Source organism: Cetorhinus maximus, chromosome 21 (genome assembly GCF_964194155.1).
Source record: "Cetorhinus maximus chromosome 21, sCetMax3.hap1.1, whole genome shotgun sequence".
Taxonomy (NCBI): Eukaryota; Metazoa; Chordata; class Chondrichthyes; order Lamniformes; family Cetorhinidae; genus Cetorhinus; species Cetorhinus maximus.
This window is the reverse complement of record NC_135899.1, coordinates 12,023,294-12,048,571: the sequence shown is the minus strand read 5'-3', so window position 1 is coordinate 12,048,571 and position 25,278 is coordinate 12,023,294. Positions and strand designations below refer to the sequence as shown.

At 49.4% G+C, this 25,278-nt stretch overlaps 1 protein-coding gene across 1 annotated transcript in view; it reads left to right on the top strand.

The window, feature by feature from the left end:
* The first annotated feature begins 8,130 nt into the window (after nt 1–8,130).
* The window catches only part of LOC144695515 (allograft inflammatory factor 1-like), a 24,979-nt gene continuing 7,831 nt past the window's right edge, over nt 8,131–25,278 (top strand). Inside the window, exons 1-2 of the mRNA XM_078566391.1 lie at nt 8,131–8,261; nt 17,665–17,726. Coding sequence (XP_078422517.1) covers nt 8,249–8,261; nt 17,665–17,726 — 75 coding nt within the window. The 5' untranslated portion in view covers nt 8,131–8,248. The remainder of the gene's footprint in view (nt 8,262–17,664; nt 17,727–25,278) is intronic.

Genomic DNA, 25,278 nt, shown 5'->3' with positions numbered 1-25,278 from the left:
ATGCACCCCCATCTCACTGCACTCAGCTACCCTTCTCTCTATCTCTGTCTGCTGCACCCCTGTCTCACTGCACTCAACTACCCCTCTCTCTATCTCTGTCTGCTGCACCCTTGTCTTACTCCACTCAGCTACCCCTCTCTCTATGTCTGACTACTGCACCCCTGTCTCACTGCACTCAGCTACCCTTCTCTCTATCTCCGTCTGATGCACCCCCATCTCACTGCACTCAGCTACCCCTCTCTCTATCTCTGTCTGCTGCACCGCTGTCTCACTGCACTCAGCTACCCCTCTCTCTATCTCCGTCTGATGCACCCCTATCTCACTGCACTCAGCTTCCCCTCTCTCTATCTCTGTCTGCTGCACCCCTGTCTCACTGCACTCAGCTACCCCCCTCTCTATCTCTGTCTGCTCATGTCCCCATCTCACTGCACTCAGCTACCCCTCTCTCTATCTCTGTCTGCTGCACCCCTGTCTCACTGCACTCAGCTACCCCTCTCTCTATCTCCGTCTGATGCACCCCCATCTCACTGCACTCAGCTACCCTTCTCTCTATCTCCGTCTGCTGCACCCCTGTCTCACTGCACTCAACTACCCCTCTCTCTATCTCTGTCTGCTGCACCCTTGTCTTACTCCACTCAGCTACCCCTCTCTCTATCTCTGTCTGCTGTGCCCCTGTCTCACTGAACTCAGCTACCCCTCTCTCTATCTCTGTCTGCTGCACCCCTGTCTCACTGCACTCAGCTACCCCTCTCTCTATCTCTGTCTGCTGCTGCACCCCTGTCTCACTGCACTCAGCTACCCCTCTCTCTATCTCTGTCTGCTGCACCCCCGTCTCACTGCACTCAGCTACCCCTCTCTCTATCTCTGTCTGCTGCACCCCTGTCTCACTGCACTCAGCTACCTCTCTCTCTATTTCCATCTGCTGGTGTCCCCATCACACTGCACCCAGTGACCTTCTTTGCATAGAATTATGGAAGAGGATCAAAGAATGGTTACAGCACTGAAAGGGGCCCATTCTGCCCATTGTGTCTGTGCACACTCTCTGCAAGAGCAACTCACCTGCTCTCACTACCCTGCCCTTTACCCATAGCCCTGCACTTTTATAATTATCGGATTCCCTTTTGTCAGCCACGATGGAACCTTCCTCTACCACACTCTCTGACAGTGAATTCCAGATCCTAACCAACTTCTGCAAGATTTTCCTTATGTTGCCTCTGGTGCTTTCATCAATCAGCCAAATCGGTGACGCCTGGTTCTCAACCCTTCTGCCAAAGGCAACATTTTCTCTCTATCCACTCAGTCTACACCCCTCATGATTTTGAACACCTCTATCAACCTTCCCCTCAACCTGCTCTTCACTAAAGAGGACAAGCCCAGCTTTCCTGATCTATGCCCATAACTGAAGTCCCCCCGTGACCTGAGATCATTCTCTTGGCTCTCTACTGAATTATGGTGTGACCAATTATCATAAACTTCCTGTGTATTGTTGTTTCATTTTCATCTCTACATCTTGATCGATCCCATGATCTCCTGCCTCGCTTAGTAAAAAGGTTCAAGCAAAAACAAAACAAAAAGAGAAATAAGGCATTACTATAAACCACCAGTTTCCTCTCTAGGACTGACTGTGCTGATAGAGTGGAAGCTCGGAGTGTAAGTGAAATTGAAAACACCTGCAGAATAATTGGAAGCTGCACAGTTACAGCACGCTTGAGCTATGCTGAAACCATTCCAAAGTTCAAAGTTAAGGCTTAGAGCACAAGCTTACACTAGATTAAAGTGCTGGTGGGGATAGACTGAAAGAAAGGAAACATTTGCAGGGCTATGGGAAAAAAAGCAGGGGAGTGAGTCTAAATGTAAAGCTCTTTCAATGAGCTGGCACAGACATGATGGGCTGAATGGCTCCCTATGCTGTATAATTCAGGATTCTGTTCTTTCTTTTTCCCTGCTTTAATGCTCTATCATGCACTTCTCCTCATTAAACTGCATCTGCCACTTGCCTGCCCAATTCCCTTAAGCATTCAGTGCCCTCTTGGGCTTTCTTGCATTGCCAAACTTTTACTTTTGGGCTGCCTCCAATTCCAATATTGTATTCCCTATGTCCAAGTTCATAATTAACATGGAGCCAACACTGGTGATATGTCACTTACAATCTTCTGCCAATCCAAGGATTGCCCATTAACCCGATGGGGCCTTTGGTGGCTATTTTAACCAAACTTTTTTTTAAACTCTTTGATGGGGTGTGGGTGTCACTGGGAAGGCCAGCATTTGTTACCCATCCCTAACTGTCCTTGAACTGAGTGGCTTGCAAGGCCATTTCAGGGGGCGGTTAAGAGTCACCTGTAGGCCAGGCCAGGTAAGGGCAGCAGATTTCCTTCTCTGAAGGGCATTTGTGAACCAGATGGGTTTTTACGACAATTGATTGTAGTTTCATGGTCACTATTACTGAGATTAGCTTCCAATTCCAGGTTTTATTCATTGAATTTAAATTCCACCAGCTGCCAAGGTGGGATTTGTGCCACCCTCTTCCACACCCTGGGTGATATTATCATGGGATCATGTGGCTCGCAGGTATTCTGCTCAATATCGCTCTCCATTGACTTCAATGAAGATTAAAAACAGGTTGGGCTGTGGAACTAGTGTTTCACCCAATCCCGTCACTTTCCCAATGGATGGGTTAGATTAAATATGCTCCTTGGAGGCCATAGAATCATACATCACAGAGATAGAGACCATTCGGCCCATTGTGCCCTGTCAGCTCTTTAGTAGAATTATCATGCTACATCATGCTGCTCTTTCCCCATAGACCTTTAACTTGTCTCCTTCATGTGTTTAGACAATTCCGTTTTTGAAAGCTATTATTGAATCTGCTTCCACTGCCTTTACAGACAGCGCATTCCAGATCATCACAACTTTCTGTGTCAAAAAAAAATGTTTCTTCACGTCACCTCTGGTTCTGTCAACTACCTTAAATCCGATTCCTCTGGTTACTGACCGTCCTGCAACTGGAAACAGTTTCTCCTTATTTACTCTCTCAAAACCATGATTTTGAACGCCTCCATTAAATCTCCTCTTAACGGTTGCTGCTCTGAGAATAATCCCAGCTCATTCATGCAAGTGAAATCTTTCACCCCTGGTACTCAAGAAGTTTGACACCACCCAGGACAAAGCAGCCCGCTTGATTAGCACCCCATCCACAAACATTCACTCCTTCCACCACCGATGCACAGTAGCAGCAGTGTGTACCATCTACAAGATGCACTGCAGAAATTCACCATCCTCCTTTGACAGCACAAAAGCAGAATTACCTGGAAAAACTCAGCAGGTCTGGCAGCATCGGCGGAGAAGAAAAGAGTTGACGTTTTGAGTCCTCATGACCCTTCAACAGAACTGAGTAATATTAGGAGAGGGGTGAAATATAAGCTGGTTTAAGGTGGGTTGGGGGTGGGGGGGTGGAGAAGTTGGGGGGGTGCTGGTGGTTGTAGGGACAAGCAAACAGTGATAGGAGCAGATAATCAAAAGATGTCACAGGCAAAGGAACAAAGAGGTGTTGAAGGTGGTGATATTATCTAAACGAATGTGCTAACTAAGAATGGATGGCAGGACACTCAAGGTACAGCTCTAGTGGGGGTGGGGTGGAAAGACTAACAGGGCATAAAAGGTATAGATTTAAAAATAATGGAAATAGGTGGGAAAAGAAAAATCTATATAAATTATTGGAAAAAACAAAAGGAAAGGGGAAGAAACGGAAAGGGGGTGGGGATGGAGGAGGGAGTTCAAGATCTAAAATTGTTGAATTCAATATTCAGTCCGGAAGGCTGTAAAGTGCCTAGTCGGAAGATGAGGTGCTGTTCCTCCAGTTTGCGTTGGGCTTCACTGGAACAATGCAGCAAGCCAAGGACAGACATGTGGGCAAGAGAGCAGGGTAGAGTGTTAAAATGGCAAGCGACAGGGAGGTTTGGGTCTTTCTTGTGGACAGACCGCAGGTGTTCTGCAAAGCGGTCGCCCAGTTTACGTTTGGTCTCTCCAATATAGAGGAGACCGCATTGGGAGCAACGAATGCAGTAGACTAAGTTAGGGGAAATGCAAGTGAAATGCTGCTTCACTTGAAAGGAGTGTTTGGGCCCTTGGACGGTGAGGAGAGAGGAAGTGAAGGGCCAGGTGTTGCATCTTTTGCGTGGGCATGGGGAGGTGCCATAGGTGGGGGTTGAGGAGTAGGGGGTGATGGAGGAGTGGACCAGGGTGTCCCGGAGGGAACGATCCCTACGGAATGCTGCCAGGGGGAGTGAAGGGAAGATGTGTTTGGTGGTGGCATCATGCTAGAGTTGGTAGAAATGGCGGAGGATGATCCTTTGAATGCGGAGGCTGGTGGGATGATAAGTGAGGACAAGGGGGACTCTATCATGTTTCTGGGAGGGAGGAGAAGGCATGAGGGCGGATGCGCGGGAGATGGGCTGGACACCGTGGGTGGAAAACCTCGGTTAAGGAAGAAGGACGACATGGCAGAGGAACTGTTTTTGAAGGTAGCATCATCAGAACAGATGCGACGGAGGCGAAGGAACTGAGAAAATGGGATGGAGTCCTTACAGGAAGCGGGGCGTAGTTGAGGTAGCTGTGGGAGTCGGTAGGCTTGTAATGGATATTGGTGGACAGTCTATCACCAGAAATTGAGACAGAGAGGTCAAGGAAGGGAAGGGAAGTGTCAGAGATGGACCATGTGAAAATGATGGAGGGGTGGAGATTGGAAGCAAAATTAATAAATTTTTCCAGGTCCCGACGAGAGCATGAAGCAGCACCGAAGTAATCATCGAAGTACCGGGGAAAGAGTTGTGGGAGGGGGCCGGAGTAGGACTGGAACAAGGAATGTTCCACATACCCCATAAAGAGACAGGCATAGCTGGGGCCCATGCGGGTACCCATAGCCACACCTTTTATTTGGAGGAAGTGAGAGGAGTTAAAGGAGAAATTGTTCAGTGTGAGAACAAGTTCAGCCAGACGGAGGAGAGTAGTGGTGGATGGGGATTGTTCGGGCCTCTGTTCGAGGAAGAAGCTAAGGGCCCTCAGACCAGCCTGGTGGGGGATGGAGGTGTAGAGGGATTGGACGTCCATGGTGAAGAGGAGGCGGTTGGGGCCAGGGAACTGAAATTGTTGATGTGACGTAAGGTGTCAGAGGAATCACGGATGTAGGTGGGAAGGGACTGGACAAGGGGAGAGAGAAGGGAGTCAAGATAACGAGAAATGAGTTCCATGGGGCAGGAACAGGCTGACACGATCGGTCTGCCGGGACAGTTCTGTTTGTGGATTTTGGGTAGGAGGTAGAAGCGGGCCGTCCGAGGTTGGGCGACTATCAGGTTGGAAGCTGTGGGAGGTAGATCTCCAGAGGAGATGAGGTTAGTGACAGTCCTGGAAACAATTTTATCTCCTTTGACAGCACCTTCCAAACCCATGACCACTACCACTTAGAAGGACAAGAGCAGCAGACATATGGGAAGGCCACCACTTGCAAGTTCCCCTCCAAGCCACACATACACCATCCTGACTTGGAAATAGATCTCCGTCCCTTCACTGCCGCTGGGTCAAAATGCTGGAACTCCCTCCCTAAGAGCACTGAGGGTGTACCTACACCACAGGGACTGCAGCGGTTCGAGAAGGGAGCTCACCACCACCTTCTCAAGGGCAATTAGGAATTGGCAATAAATGCTGACCCAGCTAGCGATGCCCACATCCCATCAATGAATAAAAAAAAATAACTCTAGTAAATAAATCTCTATTGCACCCCTCTTCCGAGGCCTAGATGTCCTTCCTAAAGGGCAGTGCCCAGAATGGCACATAATTCTCCAGCTGATAGCGACCCAGTGCTTTAGAAAATATTGCACAATATTACTCTAAAATCCATACGCCTTTAGGCAGATTCACGAAACAGGGAACTGCACCTGAGACAGCTGCTAAGCAACTGGAGATGGTGGTGTCATGGCGATATCACTGGACTAGTAATCCAGAAACACAGCTTAATGCTCTGGTGGAAACAAGAGTTCAAATCCCACCAGGGCAGCTGCTGGCATCTAAATTCAGTTAATAAAAACCTGAAGCCTCTAGGTAGCTCCCAGTCATGGGGGCGGGGAGGAGGGGGGGAACCATGACAGCTATCACTGACAAGTTGCAAAAGCCCATCAGGTTCACTAATGTCCTCTGGGGAAGGAAATCTGAGTGTGAGGAAGGGTCAAAGACAGGATGAGGTCCATCAGGAAGTAGTGCTCACCCACAGACTCTAGTCTAAAAAAAGAACCAGCAAATGCTTGGCTGACAGCCTGAACTGGTCTGGCCTACATGTGACTCCAGACCCACAGCAATGGGGTTGACTCTGGGCTGCCCTCAGTTTGATGGTAACCGTGGTGGGCAACAAATTGCCAGCAACACCCATGTCCCATGAATAAATAGTGGGGGGGGTGAAAAAAATTGGAGCTTTACATTTTATGCTTGGTCTGCGTCTGCCCTTTTCCAATATGGGCCCAGTGATGCTTTGTTAACCTGGAAACGTCCGCCACGTTGCACTGGGTTCAGGCTGTCAGCCAGGCACTCGCTGGGATCTTTTTTTAGACTGGTAAGTGTGGGCGAGCGCCACTTCCTGATGGACCTCATCCTGTCTTTGACTCTCTGTAACACTCGGTGGAGCCCGAGCTGCAAAGCCACAGGCGAGAACCGAATGCAAAACGCATCAGTTGAGCTGAGGGCCCAGAATAGGACTCATGAAAGGGAAACTGAATCACCCCACCGCACCCCGGGAGGCGCTGAGACAAATATTAAAAGTGGAACTTGCAAGCTGGCTGGAATTGGCTCTGATTCTGGGAATCGATTGGGCAGACCCGTCAAAGAATAAAACCCAGGCCCCAGGCCGTTCCCCTGTTGAAAGCCCCCACTCCCTCCGCACCACCATCGGTACAGGAAATTGAGGAGGATCCCCTGCTCCTCCCCCCTCCCACCCCCCCCCACCCAACCCCTCCGCACCACAGCCCCCCCACTCCCACCCACCCCACCCCCTCCGCACCACCCCCTCTGGGCAGCAGGGGTTTGGGTGACCTCAAGTTTATGGAGGGTAGAATGTGGGAGACCAGCCAGGAGTGTGTTGGAGTACTGGAGTGTAGAGGTAAAGAAGGGATGGATGAGAGCTTCAGCAGTCGATGAGCTGAGACAGAGGTAAAGAAGGAAGACAGAAAGCGGAGGGGTGGGTGTGGTGGGTGGGAAGAAATCGGACATGGGCTGTGATGTGAAATGTACGGTATCTTATCAGTCGCCCGCTCGAGATATGGTCAACTTTCATAAAGCTGAACCTAGGCCCTGTGGCATATACAAACATGGAAACTTGCATTTATATAGCACCTTCCACAACCTAATGGCACCCCAAAGCACCTTACAGCCAATTCAGAACTGTTTTCGAAGTGCAATGACGGTTGTAATGTAGGAAACGCCGAAGCCAATTTATGCAACAGCAAGATCCCAGAAACCGCGACGTGAGAATGACCAGAAGTGATAGTTGAGGGATAAGTAATGGTACAGGAAATTGAGGAGGATCCCCTGCTCCTCCCCCCTCCCACTGCCCTCTCGTTCTAAACGGTGCCACCTGAGCAGCAAACAGGGCCCCCCCACCCCCCTCCCCGGTTTAAAGTTTCATGCAGAAGACAGCACTTCTGACCGTGCGGCACTCGCTCTGTACTGCACTAGGAGTATCAGCCTAGATTTTGCGCTCAGGTCTCTGGAGCGTGGCTTGAACCCACAATCCCCTAACTCTACCCACAAAGAGCCACACAGCTGAAAAACGATTCAGTGCACCGGACCTTGTCCAATCTAGAGACCACCACCACCCCCCGCACCGAAATCTCCTCCCCACCTCCCTCCACGCGCCCCACAGCCCCTCCCAACCCTGAGATCAGCTCACTCAGCAGCCTGCCCGGGCTTAATCCTAGCTCATCATTTTCGGGTCACTCTGTCTTAAAGCAGGTCCGGGGCTGTGCAGTTTCATTTTAAGCGAGAGTCATTGTGAAAATTCAGAGAGGAATGTTGTTGCCTTTTTAAGGGGAGATGGGGCGGGGGGGGGGGGGGAAAAACTAAAGTGTAAGCATCTTTCAGTGACATCACCAGAAGGAAGTTAAACTTCTCCTTTGGACTCATTGTTTCCTTATGGTTTGATAAAAAAAAAATCACTCAAGTTACTGTCCAAAGACAGAAAGACTGAAAGGCGAAAGTCAGCTCAGCGATGAACCCTCAAGGTAGGGAAGAAAAAAACTCAACTGCTCTCTGTCTGTCCTTTGCAGACGTTGGTGGTTCTCCTGCGTATCTGCAGCATTGTCCGCTCGCGGTTTGAATCTCCAGCGTTCTTTTGATAAGGGCAATCTGTTCATTGTGCTCATTTATGCTCCTGTCGTCGGCCTTGCCTGCCCCTGTGAACGGGCCTCGAAGTAAAGGGGGTGGGGGGGTGGGGTGGGGTTAGGGGTGGTGGGGAGAGGGCCTGGTCCCCGCCGCAGGTTGCCCAGCTGCAAAGGAGGGGCTTCATTTGCAATCATGCCTTTCGCAAGCTCGGGATGTCACCCCTTCTCCTCCCCAAGACGGAAATGACGGGCGCTGGTCCGAATTGGCCTCGCTCACCTCGAAGCGGAACCCCGGTTTGGACCAGTCCCCGTCATTTACAAGCTTCATCGTTTCCTTTCTCCTCCTGTGGGGAGCCCCAAAGCGCTTCGCAGCCAGCGAGGTACTTTGTGAAACGCAGCCGCGGCTCTCGATGTCGGAAACACAGCAGCCAATTTGCTCACAGACAGCTCCCAGAATTCGATGGCGACTGGGTCATTTTTTTTTTACTTCCCAACCGCTGTTGTTTGAGGGGGTTAAAAAAAGTCATCCCGGGGACAGCAGGGAGAACTCCTCAGCTCTTCCCTTCCTCAAGAAAGCTCTGCTGTAGCATTTTATGCTCCGCCGGGAGGGCAGACAGGGCCCCCCCTGGTTCAACGTCTCACCTGACAGTGGTGGGGTAGCGCTCCCTCGGCACTGCACAGGAAGCCTCAGCCCTGTGCTGAAGCCTCAGGAGTGGGATGGGAGCCCCACAACCCTCCTGAATTCCGAGGCTACCTGCTGAGGCCCAACTGCAACATTGGGACCCCCCTGTTGCCCCTGCGCTCACTGTCCCACACTGACTCCCAACAACTCCCACTGTCCCGCACTGACTCCCAATAACTCCCACTGTCCCGCACTGACTCCCAATAACTCCCACTGTCCCGCACTGACTCCCAATAACTCCCACTGTCCCGCACTGACTCCCAATAACTCCCACTGTCCCGCACTGACTCCCAATAACTCCCACTGTCCCGCACTGACTCCCAATAACTCCCACTGTCCCGCACTGACTCCCAACAACTCCCATTGTCCCGCACTGACTCCCAATAACTCCCACTGTCCCGCACTGACTCCCAACAACTCCCACTGTCCCACACTGACTCCCAGTCAAACAACATCTTAATTTTAAAATTCTCATCCTTGTTTTAAAATCCACCCCCACCCCCCCTACCCCGCAGCCTTGGCCCTCCCCATTCCCTGGGATTGTTTCGATGCTGTAACCCGAGTTGTTATCTGCAAGTAGTTGAGCAGGTTGGGAATCCTCTGGAGCTTTGGAGCGCCGCAGACACTTTGGGTAACTCGGCGTTTCTTTTTGTTGAAATAAAAATGTGAACAGACGAAAACTGACGTGAGAAAATAACCTCCAGCCCATGTTTAACACAAGAGCCTCTGAGCTGTTCGCAAGCTTTCTGCCACATTGTGTTTCCTTTTGAAGGACAGGGCGTTGCAGGCTTATTGCTGTTCGAGCGACAACATTATTGCCAACCACAGAAGGACATAACTTCAAAATGAACTCGCGACGTTTTTGAAGGGTTGTTTGCTGCATTGTCCGGTGCGCTGCATGAGGCTGTGGCTTTCTGTTCTTAAGCTGTTTCCATTCAGAATCCAAAGTCCGGTGGTTAAGAAAGCAACAATGTGAATTTATGTAGCGCCCTGTTAAAACATTCCAAAGAGCTTCGCCAGAGCGATTGTACAAATTTGACACTGAGCTACATGGTAGGACATCTGAACAAAATGCATCCCCAAAGAGCTGGGATTTAAGGAGCTTCTTAAAGGAGAGGCGGGGGAGGCTGGGGTTAGGGGTGGGAGAGAGAGAGAGAGGTGGACAACTTTAGTGGGGGGATATCCTGGAGCTTAGGACCCAGGTAGATGAAGGCATGGCCTGCCAATGTTGGAATGATGGAAAATCAGGGAATGTGCAAGGGGCCAGGATTGGAGGAACACGAGACCCCAGAGGGTTGTGCGTCTGGCCGGTAGACCTGACTTTAACCTCCGGGTGTGCTTGGAGCAATCAGGAGTCCCAGGAGTCGCGTGTGAGGCTCCGTCTGTCGAATGCCTCGGCCTCACTTAAACGTGTCTGCACCGCGCCATGTCAGAGGGCGGAGGGCAGAGGTCAAAACAGGTGGCAGGCAGCAGGAAGTTTCCAGAGGAGCAGGAGATCGTGTGGATAGGCAGAAGCTGCAGGAGCACCGCATGGGGGATGGTTCCAGCTTAAAGGTTAGTGCTGGCTGGGAGGGAATGGGTCCAAAGTTGTGGGAGGGGGGTAGAGGAGGCTGGGACCTGGGGAAGCCTAAGAATTCCATGCAGGGACCATGTGGAGCAATCCTGACTCCAAAAGGAATCGTCACCAAAGGAAGGAATAAACACTTCCCTTGGCTTTTTCTATCCTGTGTGCTGCCTCCCACAAGGTTTTGTCAGCAGCTTTGACCCTGTTTTCGGGCAGAAATTACATAGCAGGGGGCCAAAGGTGTCATCAGGCTGCAAAGCCAGCGTATTAAAGTAGGACCCAGCCTGCCTAGGGTAGGGAGGAGTGGAGGTGGGAGATACCCGCCGTGTCTAAAATATCCCTGGTTGAACTGGTGTCAAGCGGTAACATATGAGGACTGCTGCATGACTAAACCACACCTCCCTACTCTCTCCTCCCGCCCGCCCGCCAGTCCGCCCGCCAGTTCACCTTGGCCTTCGAATCAGAAAGCTGTGGGTTCGTGACCCCCGGACCAGAGAATTGAGCACACGCACAGTCAAAGCTGATGGTGCAGTACGACAGAGTGCCACACTGTCAGAAGCGTCTCTTTTATTATTTTGCTGAGACATTAAACCAAGGACGTGTGGGGCCCCTCAGGTTGATGAGAAAGATACTTTATGGAAGGAAAGCAGGGGCGTGGGGGTTGTTGGGGTGGCGGAGGGGGAGGAGGAGGAGGAGGGGGTGGGGGCTCTGGTCGATGTGCATTCCTCAACCAACGTCACCAAAAGAACGGACTGTCTGTTCATTATCTGATTGCTGTTTGTGGGACCTTGCTGTGCGCAAACCGACTGTGCTACATTTTGCTACCTTTGCGACTCAGAAAGCACTGAATTGGCTGTAAAGTGCTCCGGGGCACTCTGGCGTCATGAAAGGCAACACAGAAATGCAAGTTCTTTCTAATCTTCCTTTTTTCCCTCGTCCAGCAAACAAACCTCAGTCGCAAAAGGAACTTCACTCCGGGAGTGAGCGTTTATCTTTAACTGAAGCAGGCGATGTTTCAAATCACCCAACTGAACATTCATATTTAGTTTTCAGGAAAAGCGCTCAACTGGGCATTTTACCTCTTATTCCAGGCTTGACAATGAGCTCAGCAGTTACGGACCAGAACCTCATTTTTTACTGGATGGCAGCTATTGCTGATGAATCTCTATCTTCCTCGTTTACTTTGCCTCAGGGCAAGTCTTTTGTTTCTTTACTTCTCCCATTACCATCTCCTTTTGCGTTTCACAATATCATTCCCTTTGTTGTTAAACCTCTCTTACCTTCCCCCGCCATCATTGATCTTCCGTTTTGTTTTATCTCCCTCCCCTCCCTTCCCCTCCCCTGCCCTCCCTTCGCCTTGTTTCTAACCCCTTACATCTCTAAATACTCTGGGTTCTGATGGAAGGTCGCTGACCTGAAAGCCTGTTTCTCTCTCTCTCTGTCTCCACCGATGCTGTCAGTCCTGCTGAGTGTTTCCAGCATTCTCTGTTTTTATTCCAGGTATCCAGCCTCCGCAGTTAGTTTGTTTTTGTCTTCGTGTTTCATTCACTGGCACTTTTCTCTTCCAGGAATGCCCACCTTGAAGAAGCTCAGCTCTTCAGTCCGACGGCATTCCTGCTCGTCTCTTCTATCCTGTCCGTTCACCTTCGTTGTTTTCTGTTTCCCTTCTCGTTTGGTTAGATAGTCCACCAAAACTCACTTCCACGGCCACTTCTCTGCCCTGAGCAAATGCCTCCAGCTTATTCCGCATGCGTTCCAACTAAAATTCCAACCCTTCATGTTGCGGATCCGCCCCCTGATTGCAGGTGTCTCCTGGACATTCAGAATCCTCCCAGTCGCGGTTCTCTCCACAGCCTGATATCTGCAGCCAATGCCGTGTGTTTCCACGTGTGCAATCTCAGCCTCTCCCTTCAGCAGCACTGACCCTATCTCAAAGCTGGTCCACTGTTCCCTTTCATCTTTCACCTCAGCCAGCACTTTGACAAAAAGCTATTTTCCTTCAAGGACCGCTAGCCTCAATAACTCATGGATACCAACGCCCCTCCAGATCCTCCTCCCTCTTCACTTCTCTCTGACCCCATCCCTTCTTCCAGCATCACCCCTCACTATGTTTTCACCCTCTAACCTTCTTGTTTCTGACTCTGAATGATCTGTCCTCAGCAAAGGACTCAGCTTCTTTACGCCCAATGAATTTTGATTTCGACACGACACTGAACTCTCCTTCTGCCGCCCACACCTCTGGTCAGGAGTCTTCCTCCCAGCTCAGTGACCCTCTTACCTGTCTCAAGTATTCTCCCTCGACCTGGGCCACTCCCTCTGGCCTCTTACCCTCTCTCAATCTTTTCATCGAGGATTGCCAGTGCGACGTTGGCTGTCTCAATTTCTCTGCTCTTCTCATTCACCCCAACCTGTCTCCCTCTGGACTTACAGCACACGGATCTCTCAGGCCCAACCCTAACATTGTCTCAGACCTGCTGACAAGGGGTTGGGTGTGGGGGTGGGGAGTGGGGGTGCCATTGCTGCCCGGTGAATCAGACTCTGCCTTGCAGAGGCTGAACGCCAACTCTCTGACACTTCCTCCTCCCTCCCCCACCCCCTCTGGAATATGAAAGTGTGGTAGGGGCATTCAAGAGGGAATTGGATTATTATCTGAAAAGGAAGAATGCTCAGGGTTACAGGGCAAAAGTGGGAGAATGACACTAGGTGAATTGCTCCTTCAGAGAACCAACACACACGTGATGGGCCAAGTGGCCTCCTTCTGTGCGTAACAACTCTGCCATTCTATGGACCATGACCCCACCACTGAACATCAAGCCATTGTATCCAGGACTGTTGCTGACCTCATCTCCTCTGGAGATCTTCCCTTCATAGCTTCCCACCTCATAGTGCCCCCACCCCAGACAGTCCACTTCAACCTCCTTCCCAAAATCCATAAACAGGACTGCCTTGGTGGACCCATCATTTCAGTCTGCTCCTGCCCCATTGAATCGATTTCTTCCTTTTTTGACTCCATTTTTTTCTCCCCTTGTCCAGTCTTTAACCACCTCACCTGCGACTCTTCTGATGCCCCCCCCCAACCATCACCCCCCCACCCCATGCTTGTCACTTTAACATTTTCCCATTTCTTGGCCCTAACCGTCTCCTCTTCACCATGGGCGTTCAATTCCTCTGCACCTCCATTCCTCACCAATAGGGCCTGAGGGCTCTCAACTTATCCCGACTAGTCCACATCCATCATCGCCTTCCTCTGCCTGGCTGAGCTTGTTCTCACTCTGAACAACTTCTCCTGTAACTCCACTCAGTTCCTCTGAATATCAATAATAATAATGATAATAATAATAATATGGGTAACTGTATGGGTTCTAGCTATGCCTGTCTTTTTGTGGGATACGTGGAACATTCCTTGTTCCAGCCCTACTCGGACCCCCTGCCTTACATCTTTTCCCCGTACATTGATAACTGCGTTGGTACCCTTTCGTGCTCTCGTCCTGAAGTTGACAATTTCATCAACTTTGTTTCCAATTTCCACCCTTCTTTCACCTTCACGTGGTCCAACACTGACTCTTCCCTACCCTCCTTGACTTCTCTTGTCTCCATTTCCAGGGATAAGCTATCAACCAATATTCACTATAAAAACATTGACTCCCGCAGCTACCTTGGCGACACTTCCTCATACCCTGCTTCCTGTAAGGACTCCATTCCATTCTCCCAGTTTCTCCCTCTCTGTTGAACTATTCTTGATGATGGCAACTTTCGTGTCATTGCTTCCAATGTGTCTTCATTCTTCTTCAGCCGAGGGTTCCCCCGCCACTACGGTTGACAGGGCCCTCAACCACGTCCATTCCAATTCTTGTGCTTCTTCTCTCACCCCTACCTCTCCCTCCCCGAACCATGATAATGTTCCCCTTGCCCTCACCTTCCACCGCGCCAGCCTCTGTATTCAATGGGTCACCCTCCACCATTTTCACCAAGTCCAAAGTGATGGCGCTGCCAAACACACCTTCCCCTGCCCTCCCCCTTTCAGCATTCTGAAGGGACCGTTTCCTCCCCGCGACACCCTGTTTCACTTCTCAGTCACCCCTAACAACCCCTCCCCTTCCCACCGCACCTTTACATTCAAGCAAAGGAGATGCAGGTCCAGCCCCTTTACCTCTTCCCTTCTCACCATCCAGAGCCCCAAACGCTCCTCCCAGGTGAAGCAACGGTTTACTTTTGATCTCTGCCTCTGGATGGTGGCTTTTTTGTGGTGATTCTGGTATTCCCATTTACATTTCTCTAAACCCTCTTTTGTTTCTTTGCTTGTCTCATGACCATCCCCCTTTGCCCATCACCTTCATGCCATTCGTGGTTTAATCTCCCCTGCCTTCCCCAACATCACTGACCTTCCCTTTTACATCTCCGGGTACTCCCATTGCTGATGAAAGGTCACAGAGCTGAAACATTGACTCTGCTTCCCTCCCCCCAGATGCTGCCAGACCTGCATTCTCTGTTTTTATTTCAGATTTCCTGTAGCTGCAGCATTTTTTGCTTTTGGTGTTCGGGGTTTGGACTTAGTTTTGTTGGAAACTGAATTTGAAACAGTAGCAGAAGGAGAATTAGCAACAAACAGTTCACCAATTCAAAACAAAAATAAAAATACCTTGAAAAACTCAGCAAGTCTGACAGCATCTGCGGAGAGGAACACAGTTAACGTTTCGAGTCCGTATGACTCTTCAACATAACTAAGGAAAAATAGAAAAGAGGTGAAATATAAGCTGGTTTAAGGAGGGGGTGGGACAGATAGAGCTGGATAGAGGGCCAGTGATAGGTGGAGATTGCCAAAAGATGTCATAGACAAAAGGACAAAGAGGTGTTGAAGGTTGTGATATTATCTAAGGAATGTGCTAATAGGTGACATTAAGGATAGAAAGCAGGACGAGCAAGGTACAGATAGCCCTAGTGGGGGTGGGTGGGGGGAAGGGATCGAAATAGGCTAAAAGGTAGAGATAAAACAATGGATGGAAATATATTTCAAAATAATGGCAATAGGTGGGAAAAGAAAAATCTATATAAATTATTGGAAAAAAGGGGGATCAGAAAGGGGGTGGGGATGGAGGAGAGAGTTCATGATCTAAAATTGTTGAACTCAATATTCAGTCCGGAAGGCAGTAAAGTGTCTAGTCGGAAGATGAGGTGCTGTTCCTCCAGTTTGCGTTGAGCTTCACTGGAACAATGCAGCAGGCTAAGGACGGACATGTGGGCATGAGAGCAGGGTGGAGTGTTGAAATGGCAAGCGACAGGGAGGTCTGGGTCATGCTTGCGGACAGTTCACCAATTCAACCTGAATAATCACATATTTTAGAAGGGCGGTGGATGACATGAGCAAGGGCTCACTTATGGCCAATTCATCGATGCCCTTGAGGAGATGGACGTGGGCTATCTTCTTCAGTCATCACAGTCCATGTGGGGTGGGTTTATTGACGCTGACCCAGCAAGGGGGAAGGAATGGGCGTGTAAGTGTAAGGTAGGATAGCATGTGGCTTGGTGGGAAACGTAGAGCTGGTGGTGGAGATGAGGTGTGTGTACTCCATCGCTATCCTAGCTTGAGCCTTCTAGGTGGCAGCGGGGGTTTGAGGGACTGAGCGGGGACTCATTCAATGTAGACTCCCCGTTGCCTGTTCTCCTTTTGCAGCCATGGTTTTGACATGGTTGGTCCAGCTAAACCTTTGGCCTGGCATGACCCTCAAAAGATGGCGATGCCAGGAAAAGGTCAGGGTATTACGGCTGGTGTGAATGTGCCTTGATGTAGACTGCTTTCCAATTGCTTCTTTCCAATGAAGGAATGGCTGTATAAGAACATTGGTTAAATACTTGAAAGGAAAAAAAATTACAGGGCTATGTGAGTGGGGCTAACCGGATAGCATGACCAAAGAGCCACAATGGGCCGAATGGCCTCCTTCTGTGCTGTATTGTTCTATAATCTATGAACACTGGAGGAGTTGTGAGCGAGGAAGTGCATTGTGAAATTTTCATCAAACAGCCCAACTCCTGGCCTTATGATTGAGGTCATTGATGCAGCAATCGAAGAGGGCTATGTGAATGTAATTTTCCCCCGTGGAACTGCTGTTCTAACATCCCGGGAGCAGTGATGACTGGTGTCCGTCAACTACAACCATCTCGCTTTGTCGCGGCCATGACCGAAAGCACATTGACCTCATGCTTCCTTTTGTGGGGAAGAGCATAACTGGGGGCCAGCAATCTAAGATAGTCACCAAGAAATCCAATAAGGAATTCAGAAGAAACTTCTTTGCCTAAAGTGTGGTAAGAATGTGAAACTCACTACCGCAAGAGGTGGTTGAAGTGAATAGATAGTATAATATAAGGGGAAACTCGACAAGCATATGAGGGAGAAGGGTTAGGATGGTAGATGTAGTTGAGGAAAGATGGGAGGAGGCTCGAGTGAAGCTTAAAAGCAAGCAAGGACTGGTTGGGCCGAATGGCCTGTTTCTTTGCCATAGATCCCGTGTAATAGCTCACAGCCCCATCAATAGTCCAAAGCCACAGCAACTACCTTAAGTCATTTTGCTACCCAGAATCCTAACCCTTGATGATCTTTATCTTTGTGAGTTGCAAGTTGACGACAGTTTACTTAGACGTTCTAACCACATCTTAAATTTAACTTTAACCACTGGAATACATCCCAGGACAGGTACAGCGTGGGTTAGATACAGAGTAAAACTCCCTCTACACTCTCCCCATTAAACACTCCCAGGACAGGTACAGCACAGGGTTAGATACAGAATAAAGTTCCTTCTACACTGTCCCATCAAACACTCCCAGGGCAGCTACAGCATGGGGTTAGATACAGAGTAAAGCTCCCACTACACTGTCCCCATCAAACACTCCCAGGGCAGCTACAGCATGGGGTTAGATACAGAGTAAAGCTCCCTCTACACTGTCCCTATCAAACACTCCCAGGGCAGGTACAGCATGGGGTTAGATACAGAGTAAAGATTTTATTCTACTGCCTTGTCCAGATTCCTTCTTTCAATATTAGCTTTTATTTTTCAATATTTCAGGTGGTAAAGCCTTCGGAATCCTTAAAGCGAAACAGGATGACCGCCTGGAAGAAATCAATAAGGTACGGAGAAAGACAAAGAAGGGAAAGGTGCTCAAAAACATGGGGATGAGATAAAACAATTATTCTGCATAAGCTTGTGCTCATTGAGGTAATGGTCATTAATATTGGGAAGTGAAAGAATGTCTATTCCAGGCACCAAGTATCAGCAAGAAGCATCTACAAGACAGTTTCAAAGACTCCCAGGGGGAGGCGATGGTGTAGTGGTATTATTGCTGGATTAGTAATCCAGAGAGCCAAGGTAATGCCCTGGGGACCTGACATGACAGTTGGTGGAATATGAATTCAATAAAAATCTGGAGTTAAAAGTCTAATGATGACCATGAAACCATTATCGATAGTTGTTAAAATCCCTCTGGTTCACTAGATGTGACTAATACCTTTAAGGGAAGGAAATCTGTTGTCCTTACCGGGACCGGCCTACACGTGACTCTAGACCAGAGCAATGTGGTTGACTCTTAAAGCCTAGCAAGTGACTCAGTTGTAACAAACCGCTACAAAGTCACAAAAAAGGAATGAAACCGGATGGACCACCCGGCATCAATTGAGGCAACAACAATGGCAATCTCAGCCCTGTCGACCCTGCAAAGTCCTCCTTCTGGGGTCTAGTACCAAAATTGGGAGAGCTGTTCCACAGACTAGTCAAACAATAGCCTGATGACATAGTCATCCTTACGGAATCATACCTTACAGATAAGGTCCTAGACACCACTCTGGGTATGTCCCACTGGCAGGACAGGCCCAGCAGAGGTGGCAGCACAGTGGTATACAGTTGGGAGGGAGTTGCCCTGGGAGTCCTCAACATTGACTCTGGACCCCATGAAGTCTCATGGCATCAGGTCAAATATGGGCAAGGAAACATCCTTCTGATTACCACGTACTGCCCTCCCTCAGCTGATGAATCAGTGCTCTTCCATGTTGAACATCATTTGGAGGAAGCACTGAGGGTGGCAAGGACGCAGAATGTACTCTGGGTGGGGGACTTCAATGTCCATCACTCAAGTCTGGCTCGGTAACACCACTACTGACTGAGCTGGCTGAGTCTTAAAGGTCATAGCTGCTAGACTGGGTCTGCGGCAGGTGGGGAGGAAGCCAACAAGAGGGAAAAACATACTTGACTTCATACTCACCAGCCTGCCTGCCACAGATGCATCTGTCCATGACAGTATCGGTAGGAGTGACCACCACACAGTCATTGTGGAGATGAAGTCCCACCTTCACATTGAAGATACCCTCCGTTGTGTTGTGTAGCACTACCATCGTGCTAAATGGTATAGATTTTGAACAGATCTAGCAACTCAAGACTGGGCATCCATGAGGCGCTGTGGGCCATCAGCAACAGCAGAATTGTACTCGAATGCAATCTGCAACCTCATGGCCCTGCATATCCTCCACTAACATTACCATCAAGCCATGGGATCAACCCTGGTTCAATGAATAGTGCAGGAGGGCATGCCAGGAGCAGCACCAGGCGTACCTAAAAATGAGGTGTCAATCTGGTGAAGCTATAACACAGGATTACTTGTGTGCAAATCAGCATAAGCAGCAAGTGATAGACAGAGCGAAGTGATCCCACAACCAACGGATCATATCTAAGCTCTGCAGTCCTGCCACATCCAGCCATGAATGATGGTGGACAATTACACAACTCACTGGAGGAGGAGGCTCCACAAATATCCCCATCTTCAATGATGGAGGAGCCCAGCACAACAGTGGAAAAGATAAGCCTGAAGCATTTGTCACAATCTTCAGCCAGAAGTGCCGAGTAGTCCCCAGTCTTCAGCCAATTCGATTCACTCCATGTGATATCAAGAAACAGAGGAAGGCACTGGATACTGCTAAGGCTATGGGCCCTGACAATATTCCTACAATAGTACTGAAGACTTGTGCTGCAGAACTTGCCACACCCCTAGCCAAGCTGTTCCAGTACAGCTGCAACACTGGCATCTGCCCGGCTATGTGGAAAATTGCCCAGGTATATCCTGTGTACAAAAAGCAGCACAATTCCAGCCCAGCCAATTACTGCCCATCAGCCTACTCTCCATCGTCTGTAAAGTAATGGATGGGGTCATCAACTGTGCTATCAAGCGGCACTTGCTTAGCAATAACCTTCTCACTGACACCCAGTTTGGGTTCCACCAGGATCACTCAGCTCCTGGCCTCATTAAAGCCTTGTTCAAAAGTGGACAAAAGAGCTGAGCTCCCGAGGTGAGGTCGGAGTGACAGCCCTCGACGTAAAAGCTGCATTTGACCGAGTGCGGCATCAAGGAGCCCTAGCAAAACTGGAATCAATAGGAATCAGGGGAAAAACTCTCTGCTGGTTGGAGTCATAATTAGCACAAAGGAAGATGGTTGTGATTGTTGGAGGTCAGTCATCTCTGCTCCAGGACATCATCTCAGGAGTTCTTCAGGGTAGTGTCCTAGGCCCAAACGTTTTCAGCTGCTTCATTAATGACCTTCCTTTCATCATAGGGTCAGAAGTGGGGATGTTCGCTGATGATTGCACAATGTTCAGCACCATTCGCGACTCCTCAGATACTGAAGCAGTCCATGTCCAAATGCAGCAAAACCGGGACAATATCCAGGCTTGGGCTGACAAGTGGCAAGTAACATTCGCGCCACACAAGTGTCAGGCAATGACAATCTCCAACAAGAGAGAATCCAAGTATCACCCCTTGATGTTCAATGGCATTACCATCACTGAATCCTCCACTATCAACATCCTGGGGGTTACCATTGACGAGAAACTGAACTGGACTAGCCATGTAAATACTGTGGCTAGAAGAGCAGGTCAGAGGCTAGGAATCATGTGATGAGTAACTCACCTCCTGACTCCCCAAGGCCTGTCCACCATCTACAAGGCACAAGTCAGGAGTGTGATGGAATATTTCCCCACTTGCCTGGATGGGTGCAGCTCCCAAAACACTCAAGATGCTTGACACCATCCAGGACAAATCAGCCCACTTGATTGGCACCACATCCACAAACATTCACTCCCTCCACAACCGACACACAGTAGCAGCAGTGTGCACCATCTACAAGATGCACTGCAGGAATTCACCAAAGTTCCTTTGACAGCGCCTTCCAAACCCACAACCACTACCATCTAGAAGGACAAGGGCAGCAGAGACATGGGACACCGCCACCTGGAAGTTCCCCTCCAAGTCACTCTCCATCCTGACTTAGAAATATATCACTGTTCCTTCACCGTCACTGATCAAAATCCTGGAACTCCCTTCCTAACAGCACTGTGGTTTACCTACACCTCATGGACTGCAGCGGTTCAAGAAGGCAGCTCACCACGGCCTTCTCAATGGCAATTAGGGATGGGCAATAAATGCTGGCCCAGCCAGCGAAGCCCACATCCCATGAATGAATATTAAAAGAAAGGTAGAACATGGTTTAGATGCAGAGTAAAACTCCCTCTACACTGTCCGATCAAATACTCCCAGGACAGGTACAGCACAGGGTTAGATACAGACTAAAGCTCCCTCTACACTGTCCCCATCAAACACTCCCAGGGCAGGTGCAGCACGGGGTTAGGTACAGAGTAAATCCCCATGTGGATATGTTGGAATCGTAGACAAGAGTGTTGCCTTTCAGTGACCAGCACTCTTACCACTGAAAGTCACAGGTTCAAGTCCCGCTCCAGAAATGTGGTGATCAGGCTCTTTCTCCTCCTGGTGCAAAAGTTGAGGCCCACCTCCACTTGGCCTGCTTGCCCCGAGGTCATTATCAGCTGTTAATTGACTTGAGGTGTGCATTCTGCCCCAGCTGGAGAGGAAATCCTGCCTCTGTGATCCGTCAGCCAATCAAATGGCTGATGGCCTCTGGTCCCACCAGCACCACCAGGAGCAATGGCCACTGCCGGGACTGCAGTTAGTCTCCCAGGGAAGTGAGGAGGCCGCAACAAAGGGAGTCTGGTGTCTCGCAGGGTCTGGTCTTGCAGGTGATGGGGCTAGAGGTCCAGAGTGGACAGGATGGGGAGAGGGATGGAAATGTGTGAGGAGGGAAATACCTTGGAAAAGGGGGTGGTCTCTGATAGGCACAGAGAGCCTGAAAAGTGGGCACCCGCCCCCACTTTTGCCAGGCCACCAACTGGTCAGGTTTTATCTGGCGGGCTGAACACTTGGTGTCGGTCTCCCTCGGTCACTTAAGGGCCTCAGCTGGCGCATGGGTGAGCGGGCCGCCTGATACCTCCCCTGTCGCTGGTAAAATTGCAGTGGGTGGCGGGTGGGTAGGTGCCGTGAATGGCATTGCTGGAACGGCACCTAATTTTGGGGCCCCTCCTCCCCACCCCACCCCTCCCATCCTGCTCCGGAGGGGGTTGGGGGCTGCTGTCAAATTCCAGGCCTTGAGCACGTAATCCAGGTCGACACCCCAGTGAGGTCCTGAGTGGGCCTTTCCATTGCCCTGCAGCTATCCCAGGGCGGTCATGAGATATCCCACAGCTCTATCTGGACAAAAGCAGGGAAGTTCCCCAATGGCCAGCGTTTCTCACTTGATCGAAATCACTCAAAAAAAAAGGGCAGATTAACTGCTCTTATACCTCAGTGCTATTTGTGAGCTCTTGCTGTGCACAGATGGACTGCCACATGCGCCTACAAAACTAAGCATTGGCTGCAAAGCACTTTGGAAGTTTGGAGGATGTGAATGGCACCACCATAATTCAGGGGTCAGCTGAACTTGAACAGGAGGAACAAGGGTCAAACGGCCAAAAGAACACCTTGTTCCTGATGTACTAATGTTAGTGAATATTAATAACTATTAAGCTGTTTAAATGGAGGAAATTGCCCAGTGACTCAGTGAATAAACTGTACCCATCTGAGGGGGTTAACACCCTCCACCAGCTCTTCCTGTGTCTAGTAATTCTCCGGGCAGCCTGGTCCCATCTGAGTTCCCATATCCTCTGAGGAGAGGTTGAGGAGAATGGGCCTAGATTCTCGAGGGTTTAGATCTCTTTGATGTATACAAAATTCTTACAGGGTAGATGCAGGAAGGGTATTTCCCTTGGCTGGGGCATCTAGAACCAGGGGACATGGTCTCAGGGTAGGGGGCAGACCATTTAGGACTGAGATGAGCAGGAATTTCTTTACTCAGAGGTTGGTGAAGCTTTGCAACTCTCTACCCCAGAGTGGTCTGGAGGCTCAGTCAATGAGTATGTTCAAGATAGAAATTGATAAATTTCTTGATATTAAAGACATCAAGGGATAGTGTGGGAAGATGCTGTTGGGGTAGATGATCAGCCATGAACTAGTTGAATGGCGGAGCAGGCTTGAGGGGCCGAAATGGCTCCTTTTTCCTAAGTCTCTAGGAGAGGATTAACCCTGTCACTCAACTCCCCCCCCACACTGTGCACCTCTGGGTGATCTCAGAGTTGTGACTGTCCAAGGCTGCAGAGCTTACAAAATCGGCCACATTAACCACAACATTTTTGACTTCCTGTGTCTGAAATGTTCGAAACCCTGACAGCTGGGTGGTCTACTGTCAGTACACAGAAGACAAGAAGCATATTCCCAACCCTGCTCTGGAGCAGGGTGCAGTGAGTAACATTTCCTGTGTGGTGAATGTCAGTGCGCCGTGGATCTGACAGCCCTGTTGTGTTTTGTGTCTGCTGCTAAATGTGGGGCATGTAACAGTCGATTGCAGGGAAGAGGGAGGAATTGAAACTTAAAAACACAGCCGAATGGAATGTAACAGCTTATAATACAGAGAGAAAAAAAAAGAGATTAAAAAAAAAATCTTTTGTAGGATGTGTGGCTGTTGCTGGCTAGGCCAATCGCTTGTTGCCCATCCCTAGTTGCCCTTGAGAAGGTGGTGGTGAGCTATCTGCTTGAACCGCTGCAGCCCATGAGGTGTAGGAACACCCACAGTGCTGTTAGGGAGGGAGTTCCAGGACTTTGATCCAGCGACAGTGAAGGAACGGCGGTATATTTCTAAGTCAGGACGGTGAGTGGCTTGGAGGGGAAATTCCAAGTAGCGGTGATCCCATGCGTCTGCTGCCCTTGTCCTTCTAGGTGGTAGTGGTTGTGGATTTGGAAGGTGCTGTCAAAGGAGCCTTGGTGAATTCGTGCAGTGCATCTTGTAGATGGTACACACACTGCTGCCACTGTGCACTGACAATGGAGGAAATTAAAGGTGTTGGATGGGGGCTGCTTTACCTTGGATGTTGTCGAACTTCTTGAATTTTAGAGTTGCGCTCATCCAGGCAAGTGGAGGGTATTCCATCACAGACCTGACTTGTGCCTTGTAGATGGTGGACAGGCTTTGGGGAGTCAGGAGGTGAGTTCCTTGCTGCAGAATTCCCAGCCTCTGACCTGCTCTTGTAGCCACAGTATTTATATGGCTAGTCAAGTTCAGCTCCTGGTCAATGGTAACCCCTAGGATGTTGATGTGAGGGGATTCAGTGATGGTAATGCTATTGAATATGGTACTGACTGCCAAAAGTCACCCTTTCTGAGGGGAGAAAGCCCAAGTTCAGAGTCGGGGCAACATAGCAAAACAATATCATGATTTGAACAAAGTACGTCAACAACTTGCATTTATGTAGCGCCTTTACCATCATAAGAAACAAAGTCCCAAGGTGCTTCACAGGGGCGATTAACAGACTGAATTTGAGGTGGAGGCGCATAAGGAGATATTAGGACAGATGATCTTTTGACAATTTAGTCAAAGAGATAGATTTAACAGAGTATCTTAAAGGAAGTGCAGAGGAGCTTAGGAAGAAAATTCCATAGCTTGGGGGCCAGGCAGCTGAAGGCACTGCTGCCAATAGTGGAATGATTCAAATCGTGAGAGGCACAGACGGGCGGTGTACAGACATCCCAGAGGGTGTTAAGTGCTGGAGAAAGTTACAGAGAAATAGGGAGTGTGTGCAAGGCCGTGAAGGTGAGGTAGATTAAGCATCTGTGGTGAGGTGAGGTCAGGCAGTGGTTTCAAAAGCCTGGAGATTGTAGAAAGGAAGTAAGACTAAGGGAAGTGAGAAGATCCACAGTTCGGAGATGATGGGATGGAATGAGCCCGAAAAGGAGACAGTGCAAGGAGTTGGGTGGGTAGAAATCTGACTTGGGCAGTGGTACAAAACAAGCCATATCTCATAGGCCACCTGTGGCACTAAATTGTTCAACTGTTCTGTGTTTGCTTGTGTGATTCTGGTAACTGTGCTTGACTGGTTAAACCTGGGAGTTAATTCAGAGCAAAGTAAACAGGCACGACAGAAGCTGCTGTAAGCATGAGTGCAGACATTTTGTGACCGCAAAGATGTATCACAGAATCAAAGAATTGTTAGTGTAGAAGGAGGCCATTCGGCCCATCGTGTCTCCACCGGATATATTCAAGCACTGTAAACCTTGCACACTTAGAAACTAATGTCACCTCTGCATTCCTCTGAGGTATATAAAATATACAGCACCATTTGTCAAATTTTATTCGATAATCACACCATCGAAGCATCTTGGGACATCTTACTACATTAATGATGCTACATGAATGCAAGTGGTCGTTGTTGAGAGAACGTTTGTCGGAAATGCAACGTTCCATTTCTCAGCACTAATCA